Source organism: Pteropus medius, unplaced genomic scaffold (genome assembly GCF_902729225.1).
Source record: "Pteropus medius unplaced genomic scaffold, Ma_sr-lr_union100, whole genome shotgun sequence".
Taxonomy (NCBI): Eukaryota; Metazoa; Chordata; class Mammalia; order Chiroptera; family Pteropodidae; genus Pteropus; species Pteropus medius.
The window spans coordinates 85,662-111,550 of NW_024350925.1; the positions used below are offsets into that span (position 1 = coordinate 85,662).

Sequence of the window (25,889 nt, forward strand, 5' to 3'; positions counted from 1 at the left end):
GTTTGGTCTTTCTTATGTGAATGAGTGTCAGGTGCTTTGGGACATGATGTCAAGTGAGCAGACCCCTGAAATCTTGCATTTTAGCTGCTTGTAAATTGGAAATACCTACTCTCAGTGCCTTGTGTCGGGAAGAGGGAGTAGCAGATGGTGGTTCTCTCGTTTACTCACATGTCGCATCACATAATGCCTACTCTTCCTTGGGTGAAACGTCAATGCAAGTGTGTCCAGTTCAGGATTTATGTATTAACACTTGAAATCACTTTTTATGAAGATCGCTGGTACTCAGAGATGTATTTGTAGCAGAAAATGCAGAATAACCCAGAGAAATGGAGCCAGGAGCCCAGTTCCAGAGAGGAAGGGGGTAGGCCAGAAGATGCCTGGAAGCAGAGAGCACGTCAGAGTGGCTTAGTGCCCTGAAGAGAGGCTTGCGCAGCTAGTCCTTGCCTCTGGAGGGTGGGCGGCGTACAACGCAGAGTAGTCGAAGCCTCGGTCTTTGGCAGACAGGAATCCATCAGTCCAGTCTGCAGGTGCTCTGCTGGGCACTCTTCTGCACTGCGCACCTGCTGTCTGTCCGCGGCACCCAGCCTCCACCCCCGCCTCCCTGCCCTCCCACCTCTCCTTAAACTCTTTCACTGACATTTTCACTTCCTGGTTCTGATGTTGATGTGTACCTCGGTATCTGTGGGCATATATCCATTTTTTGTACACGCCTGCATTTCTGCGAGTCTAAGCATACCTGGCAGGTTTTCTGAATATGTCGTTTTATGTATCTGTGTTATCCGTATCGACATTTGGCACAGTAAGTATGTAGCCTCAGGCTGACACTCCTCCTTTCCCTCAGATTTTTCTCCAAGAATGTCGATGGAGAAGCGAGGCTCTCTAAGCAACTCACTCTTACAGAACTGGTGACAGTCCTATGAGCACACATAAATAAGTGAGCATAGTACGGTGACAGAAAACAGGCAGAAACAAAGAGAGGAAGGCCAGCCTTCTCAGTACCTCTCTTAAAGGAAATAAAAACACGCAGGCAATAGCTTTCACGATTTTCTGGTCACTTATAAAGACACTTTACAACTGTTCTGAAACTTGGTCTTTTCACTGCTTGCACGTGTACCCCAGCCACGCCCTCCGACGTGAATTCGCCTGAGTTGACGCTGATGGTGGCATTTCTCTGGGTTTACTAACTTGTCTATCACTGTGCTCCCTATACAACACTTTTAAAGCAACTTTTTAGAAAACTTGATTCGTATTTTATTCATTTTAAGCATGTGAAACTAAAAGATACGTTGGCTTTTTTAAAGAACTGATGTTTTGAAAATAGAATAAAAAATTAGAATTTTCAATCAAATAATGTCTGGTGCCAATGTGTAAAACTTAATATGTGTTTTTCTGATTGGAGTTTATTTCATGGCTCTATTTTATATACTGTCATTATATAGTACAGTCAAAGCTCATTGAGTCAAAGTAGAATATTGTTAATTCACATATTATACATTATGTGATACATTATATAACATGTAAACAAATGCAGTTTTATCATTCAGATACATACCCGGTGCTCAAATGAGGCTCACTAAATTCAGTTGGGTTGTCGACATCTTTGAGGAACCTGTTCTGCTGAATGAATTAGACTGCATTCCAGGCAGCATTAACAGTTGTGTCAGATGCAGCTGCTGCACTATTGGATGGCACTAAGGACGATTCGTTCTCTCAAGTATTATAAATATCCAGCAGAATCTTATTTGTACTACTCATTAGCCTTTTGTGCAACGAGAGGGTTTAAAACAGCAAGGATGAGCGGTCTCTATAGTCCCATCCTGGTTAATTAGCTTTTAGTGCATTCTGGGAATTGTCTGTAGTGGTGGGGCAAAAGTTGTTCTTAGCCACAGTTCACAGAACCTCTACCATTCCTTTTTGCGCTGCTCAAACACCTAGTACCTGTACCAGTGCAGTGGCGATACCGTGTTTTCCCCCATTTAGTCTTCGTTTCCGATTAAACTCAAGTAACCTTAGGTCTTGGTTTGCCCGGGACGGTCCCCATTTATGCCTGTTGTCCTGGCATAATTATTAATAACACTGTCTGTCACTCTCAAAAGTGTCCCAGTTTGGATGATATGGTTACCCTATATTTAGCAGATGTCTTATTTCTTTTCAGGCCTAAAAGCCCAGGACCTATTCTCAAATCACTAGCAGTATTCATGCAGTAGTGGAATGGGGGTGAGGACAACAAATTAAGGACTGTTTGGTGTAATAGGTCTTAAATAATAAGCAACATTCGAATGTTTATGAAATGCCAGACATCATCATCCGGGCCCTTGGCATGCCTGAGACAGCGAGCGTTTAAGCCAGTAGGTGGCAGAGCTGGGATTTGAGCCCAAGCAGTCCGCCTGCAGAGTTCGCATTCTCAACAGCACTCCCCCAGGGAAAGATGTCGGGGTCGGTCTGTTCATTACAGTTGAGGCATCAGTAGGCAGAGTGTGCAGTGCACGGCGGGAAGCGGCCAAAGGGGCAGGGGCCCTTGTAATGCGTTTGCTTTCCCTTCGGGCTGCTTCTGCCAGCAAGTGAAGGCAAGAGACACCAAAAGAAGTGGCACGGCCCAACCGGACCTTCCTGCTTCAAAAACTACCTTTAGCTGTAATGGTTGAGGAAAATAAGTCAAGGAAGTTGCTCACTGTCACCACCCAAGTAAACTTGGGAGCCAAGAATCAACCTACTTCCTCCCACATGGGTGTTAGGCCTGCGGAAAATTGAGGTTAGGGACTTGGTTTGTGCTCTGTGTTAATCATGAGCAAGGCTCCAGCCTCTTGGGAGATTTGCTGCAGGAATATGCTGGCAACCCCAGAGCCTCGGGCGGCAGTTCATCTTTCTCCAGAGCTGAATCATCTTGCTGTGTTGCGGGCCAAATTAGAATACTGTTTCCACGTTCAAAGCAATCACTGCTCGTGTGTTCAAGCGTTCCGCTACCTGTATGTTGCTAGATCTAAAAGCACTCAGAGAGCACTCCTTCCATGTCATGTGATTACAGCTCAGATTTTAGGGTGTCAGTCGGCCAACCTGTATGCCGCACTCCTTCCCCTGCCTGCCTGTGAACATCTGAGACAAGTCCCATTTCCCCCTTACGCTGCCCACCTGCCGTGATGGCCTTCCAGTCCACTCTGATCGTTCCAGAGACTCTGTCTCCTCTGTCTAAAACACATGCATTTTTTTCCTTATCCTAAAGGGCATTCCTGGCTCTGACACCCCCCAGGCTGATACGTAACTCCTTCCTTTCACGATCACATTTTTTCAAAGAGGAAGCTACACATGGGAGCGTTGGCTTCACTCTTAACCCTTTGCAATCTGGCTTCCTCCCCTACCTCGTGTTTCTTTTCATAGAGCGCCGGTGAGCTCCTAATGGCAAAAGGACTCTGATTCTTTTGCAATGCATGGCATCGTTACGACGCCCCCCCCCTTGTAACCCCGTCAGCCCTCAATTTCTACGAAACTTGTTCTCACCCAACTCTTTCCTTTTTGTCCCCTCTCTGGCATCTTCCCTCCTCCTAACCCCCACACACAGGCTTTCTCCCAAACTACACTCTCCTAGCTCCAAGATTCTCACTACGGTGTGGTGCAGGTTTTCTTAAAGTGACAGCTGATTTACATTTTTTTTTTCCAGAAGCTCACTCTGGCAGTGGCCGAGGGAATGGATCGTAGGTCGGCAGGAGTGGGATAGAAGCCAGTTAGATAGAGCAGAAAGTTCGGCGGGGGGTGGTCACAGCTGGGACTGGGGCGGCTCTGTGGACGGACAGAAGTGGATGTACAGAATTTAAGACATGTCTTGGAAATTGCTGATGGATTAGATTTGAGAGTGACGAAGGAGGGAATACAGGTAATTCGTTTGTGGCTCAGGCGACTTGATAGATATTGGTCTCTTCATGAGCTTTGAAAGATAGAGAAGGGGTTGGAAAGACTTGGATAGGGAAATCAGGAATTTGGTTTGAGAATGTTAAATTGCGTGTGGCTATTAGAGGTTCTAGTGGAGGAAACCATGTTCCCTTAGCTATCTCAGCCACTCATGACTTTGGCTATCTCTTCTTTATGTAGGGAAAAGAATGGGATAAGCACCCGCTTACCCATTGATTTATGAAACTCAGCACCTTTAACATTTTAAACATCAAAGTCATGTCCATTCTGCTCTGCCCTGTGAGTTGCTCCTCCTCATTTCCCTCTTGCTTATATCAATAGTACTGGCCTCCTCTTCACCTAGACTTTCAGAGTTTTCAGTGATGCTCTTCCATCTCCCTCTCTCTGTCCAACATCCAGGTAGCAGGGAAGTCCTACTGTTTCGCCCTCTGTTCCCATTGCCCTCGATTTAAATCATCGTTACTTCTTAGGTGGGCCGTTACTCTCAGTGCCTCTAGTCTTTCACAGCGCAAAGTAGTATCCACTAATGATCATGGCTATTTTTTTAATTTACTTTATTTTTTTATTTATATTTTTATTTTTTTTTATTTTGGGGGCAAGGCAACCCTTGCTTGACCTCACAGACTGCAAGGACCTTCTCAGCTTACAATCTCTTTATTTTTTTTTAATTTTTAATGCCTACAGCACCTGGTCTTCCTAGGTGGTCTCCCATCCAAGTACTAACCAGGCCCGACCCTGCTTAGCTTCTGAGATCAGACAGCATCAGGCTTGTTCAGGGTGGCATGGCCATAGACTATTTTTTTTTTATAATGGAAAACACTTCAGTATTTTTTAAATCATCTCTCAAGATTTTAACTCTTAGTAGAAATCAAATGCCAAACATCTACATCTTTAAATTAGCATAGACTTAACTATGTCGGTCACAGCAACCTCATTCAGTAAGATGCACACCAAGGACGGCCATGGGCAGAGCACATCCTGTTCCGCTCCGCGAACATGCTATTTCCGTGATGTGACATGCAGTGGACTTTCTCTCCTGGGACGACTTAGTCCTTCCTGATTTGTCCACTGTGTAAGTTATGTGGCTTCACAGTTGGTTAAAACAGTTACTGCAGTGCTGACACGATCTCAAATGGAAAACTGGAAAACTAGAGCTCTCGGGAGTGGGATGGGCGTTGACGCTTCTGAAATGTGGTTGGTTGAAATTCTGCTTTATATACATATTGAATATCTACATGTGATCCACTAGATATATTACCAAAAAGTGCAATACAATTGAAAAACCTTTAAATCACTCAATTGAGTTGGAAGAACGTCAGCAAATTCACAGTGGCCTCAGGATTCAGCCAGATTTAAATTGGCACGAGAGCTGAAAACCTCCGTCTACCGGAAGACGTACTGCGTGTGGAGTCCTGGAACATTCTGTACGTCACAAACACTTGTGGCTAAAATATCCTATTAATTCACAAGGAAACGGTTTTGTTTTCGAACTCTCGCCCCACTCCTGCTCTACACCCCGGAAGGAAAATCTGGGGCTCAGTCATTTGCATGAGGAGTTTAAGGGGCCTTTGGTTCGGAAGCGCTGAGACTCTCGGCAGACACATGTGATGGGCACAGGCCAAGTCCCGCCCACTTTTAGTGCAGAGCGCTCGCAAGTGTGGCGGAGTCCTGGGAACGCGTGAAGAGGACTGAGATGGAGGGGTCATGGGAATCCCAAAGGAGTTTCCTTCGGACACAAGACTCAAGAAGTTTGGAGTGCAAATGGCAAAGACCAGACTGAAGATCACAGGGGAGGTTCCTGACTCGTCTCGAGGTTGTCACAGTCTGCAGGTGCACAGACCTCTTGCTGCCAACTTGGGGACATTCCTCCTTCTCTGCCCCAACGGTCGCCGCTATACCCTTGGCCAAGGGAGAGTGGAAGACACACACCGAAGGGCATGGGACCCTCCCTTGGAAGACTAAAGAGCCCAGGGCATTTTGTAAAAAGCTGTATAATTAATGTTTTAACCACTTCGAAACACACAGCAAGTTGAATATTTATTTGAAAATAAATCTCGAAACTTTACAATACAATAAGGGGCCTGTGCGAACAACAGACAGGGGAAAGTGGCTCCTACTATGGAAGGTCCGCACCTCAGCGCATGGGGGCAAGGCCCATGATGCCATGGGCTGGACCGGGCTGTGGTGGCGACAGCCTGGGGGTGGGGTCAGGGCCCTGGAGCCCAGCTGGAGTGCAGGTGTTGGTGGCACCTGGGTGATTCCAGAAGCCACAGCGAGGTGGCCATGGTGGAGGGCTGGGAGTTGGACTGGAGGTGCGCCAGGCTGTCGTGGGCAGAGGCTCTGCTGGGGCAGGCACTGGGCTTGGAGGCAGGAGACAGGCGAGCAGACTGTCGCAGAGCTGGCAGAGGGGGAACCTACAGCACAGGCTGCAGTGTGGATGCTTGGCTAGGGCAGATGACAGTGCCGGAGGGGCAGGGGTCACCTCAGATCAGCCACACGTGCAGCCTCCAGTCTGTGGCCCTGGGTTCCGAGTCTGCACCGTTCCCCGTGGTCCCGAGCCGAGAAGTATGGTCCGCTAAGCAGGCCAAGGCCATGGTCGGGCAGGAGAGTGGAAGGTTATCCAGGCCACCCTGCGGGGAGCTGGACATGGTCAGGAGCAAGTGGGGCAGGCCACTGAACTTGTCCTTGAGGCCAGCCCTGCGTCTCCTGCCACAGGCTCCTCCCGCAGGCTCGTCGAGGCCTTTAGGGGTGGCTTTTGGCTCTCCCAGCAGCTGTCGTAGGTGTCCAGTGACCTCTGGGACTTGGTCACGCAGGCCTTGCAGCGGTCCTTTGGCCGCCCACTGGATGGCCGACCTCTGCAGCACCACCCAGTCCCATCAAGGCAGATAGGTGCTCTGGCCCTCGGCCTACCGCTGCACGGCGTCTGCGCTGCCCTTGTCCTTGACGTGTGGATAGATTGCCGGCATCTGCTCACACTCCATCTTGGCTCAAGAGAGTTCAAAGGAGACCATCTTCACCTGAAGGGTCGCCAGGGAGTCTCTGAGCTTACACGCAGCCCCTAGCTCTGGCGTGTAGCCCTTGTACTTCAGAATGGCTCGGCTGTCCTATTCCAGGAACATGGTCACGATATAATAAACTGAAGGGGCCTGTGCATGGCTTGATGCTTCTGAATTCCTTTTGCCGTGGGCAGAGGAAGAGGTTGACACCCACCGTTCCCAGCAGCTGAAGGCGCAACGAAAGCCTCAGAACTGGATCTGCTGGAATCGGTAAAAGGGATCCACCTGTGCAGGCTGAGCAAGGTCGAGTCTGCCACCTGCAGGGCCACTGCTCGCTGGCATTGGTGTCACTTTGCCCTCATGGAACTGTACACACTTCCGGAGTAAGGTCATCTTAAGTTTGTATCCATTGAACTGGGCTTCCCCATCGGAATCAGGGACGGGGACTACCTTATCTTTCCCGTGGCCTGTGGGTTAGGGGCAGGGGCACTCCGGCCTGCTGGCCCCTCATCTCTCAATAGCTCATCTTTCCTCCGCAGCACTGCTGTGAAATATATTTTTTTAAAATTTCTGTTTAAATGTCTCCCCATTTCCCATAGGATGAAGTCTGTTATCTTTAGCCTGGCATTCAAAACCCTTCATGACCCAACCCCTTCATCTAAACTAGACTAGAAATATTCTCCTTTCTGTTTTTACTTATGCTGTCGATTCTAGTCTGCATGTTCTCCCCTGGCTCCCATCTTGACCAAGTAAATTCCTGTCCATCTGCTAAGATCCTCTGAAATGCCACTGAACAAGAAGAACTCCAGTTGCCATTTATTAAGTACCACTTATTAAGTACTTACTGCTTCTTTAAGCATCTTACATTCGTTACCTGACTCCGTTGCATATGGGTTTTTTTTTTTTTGGTGTATTTGTCTGATCTCTACAAGAATGCAAATTCTCTGCGAGCAGGGATCAGATTGTAATTCATCTTGACTGAATCTTCAGCTGTACGTACATTTAGTTGATATCTGGTGAATGTTTGATGAATGACTGAATGATTGCAGAGTTTCGAACTAGTTGCTATGGTAAGATATAAAACAAGCATGAGAGCTTACGTGCTAGTTACAGAACACATTACAGGGGGGAAAAGCAACATTTCCAGTATACTAAGTATCGAGGGGATACTCAATGCAGGGTTGAACGAAGTTAGATTTAACACAGAGCCATCCTGGAGGAACCAGCTTCATATAGTAATGGGAATGTTCAAAGGCTTCGGTATCGAGCAGACCTAGTTTTGAGTTCCTGCTTTTCTGTCTGTTAAGTGTGTGACTTTGAAAAGTTATGTTCTGTCCCTATACCGCATGTGTAAAATGGGCGTATTACAATCCTCATAGGACCGTTGGAAGAATGAAATGAGATAATATATGCAAATGCATATCCCAACGTTCAATACACATTCAAAGAATAAACAGCAAGGTAGATTTTAAAGAAGCTAAGGATACCGGGTCGTCTGAGGGGTGTTAGTATGTCAGTTGAAGATGATGTGAGTTGGCGGCTTGGGCATCGGCCAGCTTGCATCACTACACAGTGTCCCCTAAGAACCTGGGGATACCGAAGGTGATTCTAAAACTGCTTCAGAGTGTTATTTAATGTGGACCCTCACATGAAACCTACAATGGTTCCCTAACTCTGTAGCGGCGAATGTTCCCAAACATCACTGAAAGTATCTGCTTACACCCTTAACGCCACATGAATTTTCAGGGAGCAATTTGATATCACTACTTGATTTGAATCTGCCAAGCAGTTTCCAGGCTTTGGGGAAAATGCTATCCGTTTTGCCAGAGTCAATGATTGAGATTGTTAACTCTTACATGAACATGGATAGTTGATGAAAAGCAATGAACTAACGTGGTGGCACAGAGGCATAGAGTTTTACAATGCAAACTTTTCAAACCGTTTGTACCATTCATTGGTCCAGCACCCAAAAAAGCCCCTCTGGTGCAGCTGGGTGGTGCTCTCAGTGGCTACATTGTGTCTGTCTTTAACTATTTATATGGGTGTATCTTCAGACTGAAAAAAAATTAATAAAGATTTCAAGCTGCTGCTGCTGCTGCTGCCTTTTTTTTTTTTTTTAGCGCTAAAACTCAAATTCGCGGCTATTTTAGTAATTAGTCCCGGTTCTTCCGCTACTCGAACCCCTTGAAACTACATCTCCCAGCATGCTCTGAAGCTGATCTGACCTCATCTCAAATGGCCCCGTAGGGCAACAAGGATGGTTAGTTTTGACCGTGCTTATTTGTGCCATAAAATATCCTTCCTAATTGTCAGTTTGGGGGGCTTTTCTACCCGCCCACCTGCCGTTTTTGAAGTGTGCTCACTAAATGAAGGGGTTCTGGACTGGGAAGGCCCATGCATTGCTTCAGTTGGACGGGGAGGGGGACAGTGTCTCCGGCGATCTCGAGGAGGGAATGTTGACCAGGGAGCACCGCTGCGGCCGATCAGAGGAGCAGGAACCGGAGCCGGGGTTGAGTCCGAAAAAAGCCGGATCCGGACGGTGGCTCCGGCACGGCTGGAAGTGGGAGATGGAGGAGGCGGAGGAACCCGCGGACAGCGGGCAGTCGCTGCCCCCGGTTTACATCTACAGTCCCGAGTATGTCAGCATGTGCGACTCCCTGGCCAAAGTCCCCAAACGGGTAAGAGAGGTCGGGGCGCGAGCCCGTGGGCGGGTGGGGGTGGGGGCCGTGCCCGGGAGGGCGTCAGGAAGCGCAGAGCAGACGCGGCTGGGGCCAGCGGTCCGCAGAAATTTGGGCGCCTGTACCAGGTGATGGAGGAAGTGTCCCCTCGCAGGTCCCCACCGGGCAGGGTTCATCCGCGCGGCGCCCAACGGACAGGCGGGGGCGGGGGCGGAGGAGGGGCTGCCGCTGACGGGACACTGTCTTCTGCAAGGGGTCCCCGAATGAGAATCTTCAGGAGAAAAAGTGTCCCGTTGCCTCCTTCCCGACTCGTAGCTCCCGCCTTAGCGATTTAGATACTTTGTTTCTCTATCGTCTGAAGTGCATGGCAACTGTTAAAGTTCCTTCCTTTGTTCAGGATAGCGACATCGACGGAATTGCTCCGAATTAAACATTTAAGAGACAATTTTCTGCTTTTTTTCTTTTCTTTTGCTCCTGTTCTTAGGCCAGCATGGTACATTCTTTGATCGAAGCATATGCACTGCATAAGCAAATGAGGTGAGTGAGTTTTCGTTAACTCAGGTGTTCCCGGTCTAAATGTCCCGCTCCACCTTGGGGCTAATCGGGGACGGAATGGTCCTTTTAAAGCTTTTGGTGATTCGGTGTTTGTAATTTCCCTGTAATCGAATGAAAGCTCTTAAAGAATTAAGAAAACTCGAAAAAAAAAAGTTCATGAAGCACATAAGATCCATTAGAAATAGGATTTTATTGCCGAGAGGGCAAGTATACTGGGACTAGGTATGGGGCTAGGAGGTGTTCAGGTTTGGGGGTTTTTCTCCAAGCCCAGACTGAAGTCCAGCGTTCAACTTCAGACTCTTAGATACTCGGTCACCACCAGCAGCCTTTAATGAGTGAGCCTGGAAACCAGACCGAAGCCGGCTCCTGGGAGCCGGTGGCTACTCCGCTCAGTCAACTGAACTTCCTGTTTGTCGTTTTAAGAGTGAATATTATAACCCTGCCACTTGTAGGATTGTTTATCACATTTCGTGGCCAAACAGGCGAGTGTCTGTTTACGCCCGCCGGTTCGGTATGCTTCATTTATCTCCCAGAAGGTAGCGTAGTTGGCTTTCAAATTTTATCCTTATTATTAACAAAATCGTTCATTGAGTACCTGCGCGAGGACTGTTTTTCAACCGTTTTTTAAGCCTCTGTGTTTGGTAAACGTAAAACTACATGCCTTCTATTAAAGTAAACATTTCAAAAAATGACTAAGACAAACAAGAAATCAAAATAAAGCAAAACTGTCAAATTTCTTTGTTGTTCACTAGGGAGGCTTTCCGTAAGTATTTGCTAAAGGGGAAGGGTACTGGAAGAGGGAGCTATTAGGGCTGGGAAACATGGTCCGAGGAACTGTAAAATTTTTATTTTAGTGGGCAGATCTGTCACCTCTGAGGATTTAGACCTGTTTTCTTGAACTAGAAGCAGCAATCAAATCCTCAGATCCTGGCTGTATGCATTTAATTTCTGAGGCTGAGCCTCAGGATTGTGGCCCATTTGGTGATTGTAGTAGCCTGTGAAGTCATACTAATTCATGAGAAACTCATGGCCGTGTTCCCATTCGAGAAACTGAAAAAAAAAATCAGTCCTGCCTCCCTGTGGTCCAGGCCGCTGCTTTTCCAACTTGAGTATGTATAAGAATCACCTGGTTACAACCAAAATCTGCTTCAATAGGTCTCAGGTGCAGCTGGAGGTCTGTCTGTCTTTCTAGCAGCTCCCAGGTGATGCTGCTGCCAGTCCACAGACAGCCCCCGCCCCCGTTTCAGTGGCCAGGACTAGAGAGCAGTAGTGGAAGCAGAAACCGGATTGGGGAACAGGTAGGCAGAGGTTAGAGGTCGTAAGTCCTGTTGGTAGCTTAGCGCTCCGTCACTCCTGTTTGTCACTCCTTGTGAGGAGTTGGTTGGGGGCTTGCGAGTGAAGCCCAGCTCCAGCCCAGCTCCTCATCTTCCTCCCAGAGGCTGATGGGAGGGAGGGACCAAACGTAGAAACTGATGTTTTGGTTGCCTTTTTTACCCTTTAATATTAAGAACAACGATAGCTATCCACAAAGCATTTTCATATATGTTCTCACTTAATCTTCACCTCCCCACTTTACAGATGAGGAAACTGAACTGCAGAAGTCTTTTTACCTGAGGTTGTAGAGCCGACGAGCACAGAGTTAGGACAGGCACGTAGTTCTCTGGCTCCGAGTGCAAAATTCATAACAGTACAGCTGCCCGTGGAAATACAAACACAGCTGAAGGGAGATGTGGCCCAATTAGGAACCGCTTCAAATGGCACTACCTCAGCCTAGTGGTTGGTTACGAAAGTTGTTACAGAGTAACGTTTGTCCAATACCTGCTTGTTTCAATATAATTACATTTTTTTTACCTCCCTGTGAGCTCAAGGGGAAAATCTATCCTCTCATCCCCATTAACGGAGTCGTTACGTAGATGTGGAGAAGTGAAGACTGTATAGTGCAGCGGAGGAAAAGAACGTGTTTGTGACTGTAGCCGCTGGAACCAGAAGCCAGGAGTTGTGTTTTCTGCTCAGATGACTGGTTCCTGCTTCCAGCTTCTGGCATACTCTGGGTCTGACTCACTCAGCTCTCTTTGTTCTCCGTTATTATTAGAATAGTTAAGCCCAAAGTGGCCTCCATGGAGGAGATGGCCACCTTCCACACCGATGCCTATCTGCAGCATCTCCAGAAGGTCAGCCAGGAAGGAGATGACGAGCATCCGGACTCCGTAGAATATGGGCTAGGTAAAGTCGCCGCTGGGCAATGATGGGACGTACGCAATCTCCATCTATGGAGCAGAACTGCTTAATCTTTTATACCTTGCGCGCTGGCCTTTAATACTTCTTAGTTAAGAACTAATTGAAAAGTGACAAAATTATTTTTAAAAATTCGAAATTAAAGTACTAATGCATTCACCGCAATCTCAATCTGTCAGTTTAGCCACATATGCCTCACTTAACAAAGCAAACCATATGAGTTGAGCAAAACTGACGGATGGATCAGATGGAGGAAAATCTTTGAGTCGCTCAGGCCCTGATAGCAGTGCCCAGATTGGGCCTGGCCTTTGTATGCTGACTTAACTGCGCTGTGACCTTGCATTTCAACTTGAGTACAGATTTCTGTTCTGGCTAAGTTTTCTAGTTTATTTCTCATTGAACAGCTGCATTTAAAAAATCGGAAGTGGCTGATAGCATAACCTAGAGAGAAAGCGTGGTTTAGTACAGCACTGGATGGGGGTGGGGCAAGAGACCTTTCAGACCTTGATTTATCCCTGTATAGGATGTGACTAGTTATCTTGAAGGATTAGCCTTTCTAGCTCTGATACTAAAAACTTCTTTTCCCAACGTCAGAGATGTTTTTTGTCTTGTCGGGAGCCGATGTTAGCATAGTAGCTTTTGGGTTGATTACCCAGCTGAGCCTTGAACAACACGGGTTTGAACTGCAAGGGTCCACTTATGTATGGGTTTTGTTCATTAAGTACTGTCAATATCCTTTCTCTTCCTTATGATTTTCTTCATAACGTTTTCTTTTCTCTAGCTTACTTTACTATAAGAAAACAATATATAATACATATGACATACAAAACATATGTTCAGTGACTGTTTATGCTAACAGTAAGGCTTCTGGTCAACAAACAGTAGGCTATTAGTGGTTAAATTTTGGGGAGTCTAAAGTTATACATGGATTTTCAACTTTCGGGGTGGGGGGCGGCAGGCACCCTAACAATCCCTGCGTTGTTCAAGGCTCAGTTGTAAAAAGCTCTAACTCAGGAACAGCGAGATGGAAGAGATGCACAGGCAAGGTACGGGCAAGGGGCACGGAGCTTCCATGCCCTCTCCAGGGACCACTCTCCCCAAATCCCCACGTGTTCACCAGCGCACAAGCTCTCAGAGCCCCATCCTCTCGGGTTTTTATGGAGCTTCATTAAAGAAGCATGGTTGATGTAACCCATTTCCCGTTTAGGAAAACAAAGGGCAGCTCGCTGCCAGCGTTCGTTTAATTTGCCAAAAACACGCTCTTTGAGGCTGAAGCAAATCTGACTGGTTCTCAATGCGAAAACAAAATATAGAACTGTTCTTGAGGTTATTTCTAAACAGAACTTGTCTCTAGTCCTAACGTAACAGAAATGTGTACATAAATCAGATCCATCCAATGCATCTTCAGCTAACAACTGTTGGAGAATGACGTCAACATCACGTGTAGGAACGCTACGTTTTCTAGGATTTGACGTTCTCAGCCATCGAGAATTACTATAGTTCGTAAATGGAAATCCCACTACTAAAACTAGAATGTTATAAATAGAACGATGCCATTTGTTTCCAAAGACTATCATATACTGGAGCAATGCGAAAATAATAATAAAAGGGAGATCTTTCGTGGCCAACTTTGGAGATCAGGTTAGGACTGTGATCTGCAACTTAACTCAGGGTAAACGCTGCAGGCGCAGGCGCCGCTGGCAAGTATTCTCAGGGCCAACGGGAAATGGGTTAATTCAGCCAATTGGTGATGGAGCTCAATCTCCAGCTCCTCTCCCCTTGCTGGAGGTCATCCTTAGGTGTGGTCCACTAGTCACCTCTTAATCGCTGTCATCGCTTAGGAAATTCCAAGAGTTTTTGGAGCTCCGTGCCAGGAATGGGGATGAAGACCAAACATATGTTTCTTATAAATCACAGTATCATACCTCCTCTTTCTCCAGATCATCATTTAACAAGCTCTTTTGATGTTTACCCAAAGGTTATGACTGCCCAGCCACCGAAGGGATATTTGACTACGCAGCAGCTGTGGGAGGGGCTACAATCACAGCTGCCCAATGCCTGATTGATGGAATGTGCAAAGTAGCAATTAACTGGTCCGGAGGGTGGCATCATGCAAAGAAGTAAGAAAATGACCTTTCTGCTTTCTTCCTCTTTCCTTGAGTCAGTTTCTCGGTAATGAAAACTCTGATGCTTATTGTATTGGCATTTATTGACAGACTTGTTTACGTATTAGCCCTTAGTGGACATTCTGATGAGATGCAAATGAGATAGAAGATGGCATAGTAGAGTAGGTCAGGATCCTGGGCTCCATGCCTAGTTTTTCTGCAAGTTTTGCTAACTAAGACAGGTGAACCTCTCTGGGCCTCAGTTGCTCCATCAGGAAAATGGGCAGGGCAAAAGGGTATAAGTAGACAATCCCAAAATTCTCTTTCAGCTGTCTGGAAATCCCCCGTCGTCAAGGGATTTACACTCTAGAAACATGACTGAAACTAGAATAGTTGGGGAGCAACATCAGTTTGGGGACCAGCTGAATATACGGATGAGCTGGAGAGATTGAGCAGCAGGATAAATTAGTCATGGCGTCTCAGAGGAGGTGCGTTTTACAGCCAGGTCTTGAAAGAAGTGGCAACAGATTTTCAAATAGGTGGACAATTGATGTGACTAGATTTAAAACAAAAAGCTGAAGAATCGAGGAGGCTTATGCTGCCACCTGTAAGGAAAGCGGCAGCTGAGAGTTAGGTGTGACTCTAAGGAAAAGGAGCTTGTGAAACAGCTGTTCTTAGGTGCTACTTGGAGTTAGAGGGAAAGTCCTTTCAGGATTTCGTGTTAACATTTCAAACAGCTCTACTCTGTGACGGGAACTGTGGGGCCTCGCTCAGCATTTGGCGTCTTGCTTGGCATGCCTGTAGTTCTTAATACATGTTGGAGAAGGATTTCTTAAACTCTGAATTAATCAACATGCCGTCATTACCAATGCGTCATTCACACGCCACTTGGCCATAGTGTCGGCCATGACCTTGATACTCTCCAGTGCTCTTGAGTCTGGAGAAACCAGCACTTTATTTTTTTGGAATGAAACCTTGAGCACAGTTTCAGTACACGCAGGTTAAGGCAACAACAGGGAATTCTCTTCGTGAAATCGACAGATTTCCCACCCTCAGAAGTTCCTGACAAAGTTTGCTACTAAAATCTGCTTTGGAGGCGAAGGAGCAAAGAGAAGCAGTGTTTAGTCATGTTTCACGTGGCCATAAAAACTAAGAGAAACAACTTCCCTTTTGTTAGCATTTGCTCTGCTTTTTAAAACGTAAAATAAATACAGCAATCCCTAGGAGAAAGCAATGAGCTCCTCTCTCTCAAGCTACAGATGAGGCGGGGGGCCCACACTTCTCCAGACATGGGCGGTGCTGGTCCTGTGAGTCAGACCTGTTCTACATGTTGCCCTGGAGGAGCTCATGTGTTTAAGTTCACTGCCAAAGGTCTGCTGGGGCTTGGGCCAGTTCCCAGTGCGAGAGCCAGATACCTGCCACTTCTCATCACTGTTTTGCAGCCAGAGGAAGTACACGCTGTCTTAAGCCAATCATGGCTGCTTCCGGGCTGCGTGTAGGTGGGGGCACACGCACACACCTTACTGTAACTATGTCAGACACCTTTCAGCTGAGCCTACCTGGAAACAGACACACCTGTGGTGAAGGTACATCGCATAGTCTCTAAGGATTTAGCACCTCTGGAACCTCTGCAGGTGCACTGCGGGCATTTAGCCTGCAAACATACATATAGCCATCAATGATCTGTATAATGGCCACAGTATTTCCCCATCCGCAAATACATGTACACATCCATACGTGCCATTTACTCATTTGACGTGTTGATTAAGCACCTACTACTATATGTCAAGCATATTTGTATCATCACTACTAAGCAGAAGTATAGAAATCGAAACATGATATGTCTTCACCCCTAACAGTTTTGGAAAAAAAAACCTCTTCAAAATATCTAGGTGTTCATAAGATTCCAATGAAATTGGCATATTCTTTCTGAAAACTTTGGACATGAGCGTTACAAGAGTGGGGGAAAAGTTCATACCTGTTGACCAAGTGATATTATTCTTAGCAATCTGTTCCAATGAAATAAACCAATCCTGTCCTCAAGAAATTCATATCGTAGAGGTATGACAGCAAAGAATTACATTCGAGAGCGAAAGAGTGGTTTTCAAAGAAAATTCTGCAAAAGAAGATTAATGAGGGACTAATGCGATTAGATATTAAACCTACAAAACTAGAATAATGAAAACATCGGTGCCATGGCTATAAGCTATGACAGATGATATTATAGTAAACTCCCCGAAGAGACTTTCGTATAAGCATTCAATCTATTATAAGGGATGCGTTGCAAGTGAATGGGAACGGAAAGGATTGTTCAGTAAATGATGTTGTGACAGCTTGTAGCATTTATACCCTCATCTCCTGTAATAAACTAAAATAAGTGGCAGCTGGATTGAAGAGTTAAGTATAAAAAAGCAAATTTTAAAGAAGTAGAACGAATGAATATTTATCAAGCTTCTAAAGGGGAGTCATTTTCTAAGCTTTAGGAAGTAACAGGAAAAACTCACAAAGGAAAAGATCAACAAATTTGACTATATAAAAATTTTAAAACCAAAATAACTTAAAAGTTTTTTGGCATTTTAAAAATAAAATCTAAACATACCGAAAAGGCACACAACATGAATATGATGAAGTGTGACAGGGTCGTATTTCCTAAGGTACTCATACAGTATGACGCATAAGAATATGCGCAAAGGACATGAGTAGACAATTTTCAGAGTAGTTTAAGTACAACTAGAAAACACAGGACAGTGTTCATTACTACTGATCAAAGACATGCAAAGTCAAACAACTAGATAGCCTCTTTCTAAGCCTTTTATCTAGTAACCTTACTCCTGAGAATGTTTCCTAAGAAAATAATTCAAAGTGTGGAAAAAGCTGTTCGTGTAAAGGTGTTTATCAGTGTTATTTATTTAAAAAAAAAAAAAGAAATAACACTACCGTCTAGCAATAAGGAAATGTTGAATCTACCCCATGGGATATACTGTCATTTTAAATGATGATTATGAGGAATACGGGGCATTTCAGAAAGACACTTATGTGTTAGTGAAAAACCAGGTTTAAAAATTGTATGCCCGTTGCAATTACACACCTGGGGGGAAAAAACTGGTAGGAATGATAGCTGTGGTTATGTTAGGGTGGCAGAATTATTGATGATTATTAAAAATGTATTTCTCTGGCTTTCCGAGTTTCTGTAACGAGATTTTATTACTTTCGCAGTGAAAATTAAAAGAGGAGAAAGAAAAGTTACAGAAAATATAACAAAGGGTTAAAAACTTTAACTATTCTCGTTTTTTTATCCACTGATAATAAGTAGGTGGGCAAAAGACATGACCAGACAATTCACGAAAGGAAATAAACGGTAAAGAAACATTAAAAATACTTAACATCATTAATAATTAGAGGAAGTGAAATTTAAATATCATATATACATGTATATATTTTCCTCCTACCAAAATTGAGCCAAAGGAAGAAAAATTTTAACTTACAGTATCTGTTATTGATAATCTATTCTAATGAAATAAAACCATCCAAATTATAGACGAGCCATGCAGGTGACTGATACTGTCCCGCTCAAAAGGGAAGGATACGTAAATATTCAACAACAGTGGAATGGTTAGGTAGTATACTGCAACGCACCTACTTGTTGGACTGTTATATACCCATTAAAAATGGTGGTTAGGGCAAGAAAAAGCGCACGTCGTATGTTGGGTATGTGTTTAAAGGGTAGGTAGCTACCACATCATACGTTCACTTCGATTAGAGTCATGTGAAAATATATACAGAGGAAAAAATTCTTAGAAGGAAATACTGTTCGCATGTTAACAGCGGAGGGGTTAAGGGCGTAGCCCTGCACGTGCACACATTCCCAACCGCACTTGACCCTTGAACATGGCTTTGCAGTATGCCGGTTGATTGAAAAACAGCCACGTATAAGTGGACCTGAACAGTTCAAACCTGTGTTGTTCGAGGGGATATAAACGTGTGTGTGTGTGTGTACGTGTGTACACACATACGTATCCATGCACTTTTTTTCTGTTTCCTTTACTTTTCCTATATTTTCTCAAACGTGATTATATTGCTTTTATCAATGAAGCTTTCTGTAATAACTGCTTGGAACAAGGTGGGAAGCAGCTACAATATGCACACAGAACGGTCTGTTGTGCAGAGAAGGGACGATCAGGGTGTTTTGTAAGCCGTGCTGAGGACTTGGACTTTTTGCCTGGGGCCGGTGGAGATTTACTAAGATTTTTAGAGTGGGTGGCAATGTGCCAGCTGAATGGGAGGAAGCTGAGACCACAGGCCGAGGAGAAGGCTATTGCGGTTATTCATTTAACAAACATTCAGCTTTTCGTCAAAAGGCCACTTAGTGAATTCATTTAAAAGGGGGACTACAGTTTTAAAGTAAATAGTGGAGGGGGTACGGCTTGATTAGGATGCTAACTTGAATAACTGAAAACTATTCGAATGTTTGTCTCTTTTACGAAAAAACCGAATGCTAAGTGATTCTTCCAACAAACAAAGAATGTATCGAGAATTGATTGTTTTTGTTTTGGGCCTAATTTTTGGAAGGAAATTACGTATTTCAAGATGGTACATTTCACTTCCTGGGAGACTTAAGCAGCGTGATCACTTAGAGGGTTGATTCTGCCAAAATATTCGGGGGCTTCATCAGTTTTACTGAGGGCTTCTTAGTCATTTGGTATTCAAATCACTGTTTTGAACTACTTTTAAAATCATTCTCCTTATTTATTTTCCTCTTCTTCTGCCGTAAACTGTTCTACCGGATCCTTGTCGTCAGTTTTGTGTGCCGACTTCGTGATATCCTGCATGTTTTTATAAGATCTAAAATTTCCCTTTGTGATAGATTTGCCTCGTTACCCGCTGATATATCTGACAATCCATAAGAGATGAAACGATTGAACAGGTGGATGGGGATCGGCGCTGGCGATGAAAGGAATAGGTTGTTTGAATGGAGACCGATACAGGTGGTCAGTTCGTTAGCAGATACAGCTCTTGTATCCTTAGGAACCCTAACAACCTTGATACTGGCTGGGGCTGACATAATAAATTCTCAGCAAGGAGAACTCTGTGCCAGCAAAGGTCTAGGGCAGTGTTTTTCAGACTAAGGGTTGTGACTCATTCATGGAACCATATATGGATTTCATGGGCTATGGCCGGCATTTTTGATGTCAAGGTGGATTCTGTGAAACTTGTCCTAGTGCACGTGCATAGATTTGTGTGTACTAGGTCACGGTGCAAATGTCAAGCCTCTTTAGAGTGGAAGGATTGAGTGCCTCCACCCCGCCCTCCACCTGGGGGCGGTGTAGAGCCTTGTGCCTTGTGTCTTGGCCAGCTCTCTGGCCAAAAGAATGGAGGAACTATCCCTCCAGCTCTGAGTTACTACCCAACCCACCTGGCCGTTCGGATCAAAGCTGCCAGAGCTGCTGCTCAAGAGTGCACGTTTCTTATGACCGCGAATGGCATTTCCCCAAGGGCTCCAGGCACAGTGTAGCTTGTTTAACCGGTCAGCCAGACCCCTCCTCTAGCTGCCCCCACCGCCCAGCCTTTACAAACAAATAGCTAATCACATGAAAACGGAGGCCTGGATTCAGTGTTGGCAGACCTCTCTCTCAGCCCCGGAGGGTGCGCCCCGTCACTTCGTACTCGTATGTTTTGGGCGCTGGCACCTGCCTTTTCCATAGCAGCTCCGATCATTCTGTCAATGCACATCCAACCCGTAAGGTACCAGCCCTTCCACAGAGAACCGCCCGGCCTGCCAGCAAAGTAGGAACCAGCCCGGACATGCTTTGTCCTTACGGCACCCCCTCTCATAGCTTCTAGGGGATGAGGTGTGGCACTATAGAACTGGAGAACACAGTGTATTACAGTGGTTCAGTGTCACAGGGGAATGTCCCCTCCATCAGTTACCAACTATAAAACGTTCTGTGCCTCAGTGTCCTCATTTGTAAATTGGAGATAATAATACTACCGACCTTATAGGATTACAAGGATGAAATCCGATGCTTGCATTAAAGAGCTTACTTAGCAAAGAGCCTGGAGCGTAGTGTTTGATAAAAGTCATTTATTATATTCAGACTGGGTGTTAGGTGGCCTCTCAGACAAGTCCCTGGTTCAGCCACTTACACTGCTTGTCCAACTGAAGTCAGGTTTGGTACCGTTTGCCACCCACGTCACTTACTTTACACTTCCCCTTTGCCCATAAGCTGCTCCTGGCTGAAAGTAGACCAGTCCCTGTTGCCCTCAACACTCATGTCCTTTGCTTCATCAGAGTTTCGCTGCCAGCATTCCCTATACCCCCGCCCTTCCTACCGCCGCATAGAATTCCCTGTCCAACGCATCCCTTACACTGCGAGGTCCAATCCAGAATCCGTACCCGTTAACGCAAACGAACACGCTCCCTACTGGCAGAGGGACTACTGGTAATCTGCGAGGATGCTCTCGGAGTCCCAAATCAATGCCTTCTAGAAGATAAAACTTTGGACAGCAGCTTGCAGCAGGTTTCATCAGACCCTCCATCTCTTCCACAATGGACTTGAGATGCTTTTGGAAAATAAAAAGCAGGGAGTTCTGGTCAAGATTATTCCATCCTCAATGTAATCACTTTTCAGAATCCTTTCTGTTTATCTGGGACCTCCTAGCTAACTTCTGTGAGACTCTGGCCCTCCTAGAGCTGTCCATACCTAGTGGCACCACCGGATTCGTCTAGATCAGGACAGTTGATGAGCAGGAAGTCCCTGTGTGGTGCTCCCGCCTTCTTCCAGCAACGACATCGTACACCACCTCCTAGGACAGCTATTCTCCCGGGCAGTCTTTTTGTTAAATTCACTTAATTTGACCTCACAGACTCCCTGAGCTGCATGGTAGCACGATCTTCAGGCCAAGCCCTGAAGCATGGGAGCGTTGTTTCTGGACAGAGTTTGCGCAGTGCTGGACAAGATGTAAGCCTTTCTGGAACGAAGGCCCCTGGGATGATTGACGATGTCGGCAATCCCTTGATACCACCAGCACTTCACCACCCCAGTGTCCTTAAGAGAAAAGCATTTGGTCCTCAGACACAAAACCAACCTTCTAGTCACTGAAGGCCATGTACCCCAGCCCTGGCCTGTCCCGTTGACTAATGCCGTCAACATGCACATATAGGGGTGCGTGCGTGGAGGGGGCATTGTCCTGTCGCAGGAGGACCTGGGTACTGTCACTTGTCCCAAGTGGGAATGCGAGCTCTTCGTGATCAAGGCCATTTTCAAGATTGGGAGACATTTTCTTTGACAGAGACATACACTTTGTGATCAGAAGCTCAAACCATTATAGCTCCAAGCAGGCAGCACAGACTTGGAAACTCAGCTCATAGCAGGTGTAGTAGACCCTTCCCAAAGCACCCATCCTGTTCCAGAATTAAGAATATCAAGGGGCAGTGGAGCGGGCATGCAGCCTGAGAATGCCACAGCCCTTTACCCCAGCCACAGTAGGATGTACGGGTCCAGGTCCATTGTGGCACAGCCCAGTAGTTTGCACTGTTCCAAGGCGCCCCACTCTGTTAGGGGTGCTGGTTGCCTGTGCCTCTAGGGTGGAGCCAAACAATATTGGTTTTTGACCAGCGCTCCCGCCAGGTGATTCTGACGCACAGCACGCTTTGAGAACTCCGGTCTAAGGGCTCCTCCAGTGAAGGCAAACACAGACCAAGGGAACCTTCAGGCCCTTGGGACTTCGTCCCAGTGAAGTTCACTGGAGATTTTCCATCTCCCCACATCTGTAACACAGGTCCGTGGCCACCTGCTCCCCACCCACAGCCCTGTTTCCACGCTTGCCTTGGAGAATGCTCCTCCGAAGCCTCCACATTTATGTAACCAGGACCTCCGACACGTGATACCACGGGGCCTCCGCCCCGGCCTGCTCTGAATTCACGTGTAACTCACCACACCCCTGAGGCAGACCCCTCCCCTTCATGGCACTGAACAGGGTTTCCAGCCCACTCCTGCCCTGGCTACCTGCTGCAACCGCTGACGTCTCCGAGCCTGCTCAGCACCTCGGCTACCCATGTACAGACTCCCAAGGGCCCACTCAGCCGTCACCATGCAACGCAGCCTCGCAGTTAAGAGCCGGGATTGGGAAGTCACACTGCCTAGATTTGAATCTTGGCACTGCCACTTTCTGCGTGACCTCAGCTCATCTAAACGCTCAGTTTCGTGATCTCCTCACCTATAAAGTGGCCATAATAAGAGCATCTACCTCCCAGCGCAGTTGGATCACCTGAACTGATGTGTATACAGTACACAGGATAACGCCTGGCACGCACAAAGCACCAAGAGGCTTGACCGCCGAGAGGTGTACGAGCTCCACCAACTGGGTCATCTAACTGAGACACCAGCTGTATTTCCTTTTGGCACGGGCCCCGTCTGCCCATGCCAAAAATTGGACCGTTACCTAGAAATCTCTGAAGTGACATTCAGTCATCCAACCAAAGGCCTCCTGTCGGCAGCTCCTAGAACTTCGTGCCCTTCCTACACCACGATTGCTCATCCAGTCTGCTGCTACTGCTGCCCGGTGCACTTACTTCCGTGTACCCTGCGATCGTCCCTAGCAACCTAAGGCCGAGAGACCAGTTTCATCATGAAGGAGGTGCTGGCTTCTCAACAACATCACCATTCATTCGCCCACTGCCTGATGCCCTGGAAGATTGTTGGTCAGGAGATGGTTTGGGGGCCATCCAATAGGACCTCGATGTCACCATCCTATTATAGGCATGCTTTCCCAGCTCAACCTCAGAATTCTCTTAAAGACAATTCTGGTGTTTGCTTTCAGGCCCAGGTACCAAGGCCTCCACTTCCACCTGTCCTCCTGGGCAGCTGGACCACTGTCCCATCAGCCTGATAAAGAAAAAGAGCAGACTGTTATGCTGAGACCAGGGAAGAGATTTTGAGGGTATAAACGAATGTAGTTACAGTGGATACGAAAAGAAAAGAGAACATTTGGGAGTGATTTTAGAGGCATAATCGACAGACCTTGTCGATCAATTGGCTTCTGGGGGTGAGGAGACGGGAAATGTCAAAAATACCTGGTTTCTTCAATAAATAGGTGGCGATATTGTTACTAAGATTACAAATGGCACAGCAAATAACATGCAGAGATATCAAGGGATTTGTGACAGAAATCAGAGTGGTTAAGTGAGTAATGGGAGAAGATGGCGGAGCCTGCACTGGTTCGTGGGTTGACATCCCAAGCTTCATACGTGTCAAACCTCATTCTCGATCCTCCGCATTTGGCAGCCCTGTTCTTCCACATGCAGTCTATAAAAAACCCTGTCACCCCTGTCTTCAGAATACATCCAGAATCTTATCCCTTCTCACTACCTCCAGCTCTGTCCTTGCTCGTCTTTGGTCTATTCTCCACACAGACAGATGCCATCACTCCTCTGCCCCAAACACCGCAGTGGCTCCTCGTTTCACTTGGTAAGAGCCAGCATCCCAACCATGGCTACAAAGCCCTCCTGTTTCCTTGGCCCCGTGGGACTACTGTTCTCTTCCTCCTTCCCTCACCGTTCTCTGGCCACTGGACTCCCCTCGTCCCTTGAACATTTCAAGCATGTTCCCACCTCTACGCCTTTGCCTTTGCTGTGCCCACTGCCTGAAATACTCTCCCCTGACCACGTTTTTTAAATTTGCAAAGCCCCAAGCCCTCTCATTGTCCTTTCCTTGTTTTATTGTTCTTCTAAAAAAATGTTTAATTTAATTACTAATTATTTCTTTTACACCTCATCTCCCCACACACTAGAATATAAAGTTCATAGTAACATTTCGTCGCGTGAATGATGGAGCGTGAAAGTTGGAATGGATGGGCAGAAGAGAGATGAGTGGGCGAATGAGTCCCAACACCTTGAGGGAATGTACCTCGTGGAACTACCACTTGACCTATGGAATGTCAAAATGTTTCTAAAATAAAGAATAAAGTTATTAAACTGTAAAGATGAGTTCATGACTTCTCATGGTAGGCCCTCAATAAATATTTGTTGAATGGATCATGATAATATCTTGAAATATTATGAAATTATCAGAACGAGGGGGGAGAGAGGGAGGAAAAAAGAGGAAGAGGGAGAAGGTTCCAAGCAGCGGTCAGACGTTTGAGTGTTCACAGAGTCAGATAAGCAGTCAGTATGTCAGAGTTCAGCATATTGAACATAACCCAACCGTGGGCTTATATAACCTTTGCATTTTAACCAAGAGACCACTAGAGGGCGTGCGAGGTTAAAGCAAGAATGTTCTCTGCTCGCTGAGATTCTATTAACGTCATCCACATTTCTATTTATTGATCTGATGTTCACCTAAACTGTTTCATCAGTTCAGAGTGTTCTCCTGGGCTAATTTCTTTCATCAGCCCACTGTCTGGCTCATAATAGGTCTTAAAGAAATATTTATAAATTGAATGAAAGAATGAATATTTAGAATGAAGAAGTTTTTCACCGTGAAATTTGTTTTACTAATTAGCTGCAGTCCATATTTCCAAACTACCCTTCAGAGTTTATAACCTGGCGGATAAATCTAGCACCCATGGTCCTTGACACATAAAGAAGCGTTGGACAAGAGGACTGAAGACTGTGACTTGGAGTCATAGTGTTAGAAGCACACATTTCCTGCCTGAGCCAGGTGTCATTAAAGGCCTGGGGCCTCTGATCCCACACTAGCTCCTCCCGCCCGCAGGAAGGGCTGGTAGCTGGTGAAGGATGCGAGTCACCTGGGCTGGCTTGCCCAGCCCCATGCCAACCCACCCTACCCCCACCTCCAGAATTGTTAGCTCAACTTCTGCGAATAGAGATCTCACTGCTTTTGGAACCTGCCGTCCGCAGTGTTTCAGACCTGTAGCATTGTTTGGGGTGAAGAAAGTTACACAGTCTTTGCTGATTGCGTTAATGATCGATCGTTCCCATTGAAATTCTCGGAAGGGATTTGGGGTGCCTGGATTTGCAGCTTTCTGCCCAGAAATTGTCCCGTCGTCATCTGGTGTCTGAAGCCTCTGAGTGCCCTTGATCCTCATTTCAAATATCCTGACAAATATAACCCATTTTTAACGAACTATTTTTTAGAACAGTTTAAGATTTATGGAAAAATTGAGCAGATCTTACAGAGAGTTGGCAAACAGCCAACATCCAGTTTCCTCTATTGGGAACATCTTATGTGACTATGACATATTTATTACAATGAATGAACCAACACTGAGACATTGCTATTAACTACTGTTCATAGTTTACTCGGATTTCCTTAGTTCTTACCTAATGCCTTTTTCTGTCCCAGGATCCCATCCAGGACACCACGGGACATTTATTCATCACATCTCCTTAGGCTCCTGTGGCCTATGACATTTTCTCAGACTTTCCTCGTTTTCGATGACCTTGACAGTTTTGACAA

The 25,889-nt window shown here is 46.1% G+C and overlaps 1 protein-coding gene and 2 pseudogenes across 10 annotated transcripts in view; 1 reads left to right on the plus strand and 2 right to left on the minus strand.

Annotated features, from left to right (window-relative positions):
• Positions 1–4,578: 4,578 nt before the first annotated feature.
• Positions 4,579–4,697, minus strand: LOC120585431 (uncharacterized; annotated as a pseudogene).
• A 1,684-nt stretch (positions 4,698–6,381) lies between these two features.
• LOC120585414 (spermatogenesis-associated protein 2-like) lies at positions 6,382–7,780 on the minus strand (annotated as a pseudogene).
• Positions 7,781–9,116: 1,336 nt separating this feature from the next.
• HDAC8 (histone deacetylase 8) overlaps positions 9,117–25,889 on the plus strand; it is a 165,067-nt gene continuing 148,294 nt past the window's right edge. For 4 of the 10 annotated variants that reach the window (XM_039841670.1, XM_039841668.1, XM_039841669.1 and 1 more), the window contains exons 1-4: positions 9,118–9,577; positions 10,062–10,114; positions 12,225–12,355; positions 14,346–14,487. In XM_039841670.1, coding sequence (XP_039697604.1) covers positions 9,266–9,577; positions 10,062–10,114; positions 12,225–12,355; positions 14,346–14,487 — 638 coding nt within the window. In that variant the 5' untranslated portion in view covers positions 9,118–9,265. Of the gene's footprint in view, positions 9,578–10,061; positions 10,115–12,224; positions 12,356–14,345; positions 14,488–25,889 lie in introns of all 10 variants that reach the window. The other 6 variants (XM_039841667.1, XM_039841666.1, XM_039841675.1 and 3 more) reach the window with 3 other exon arrangements.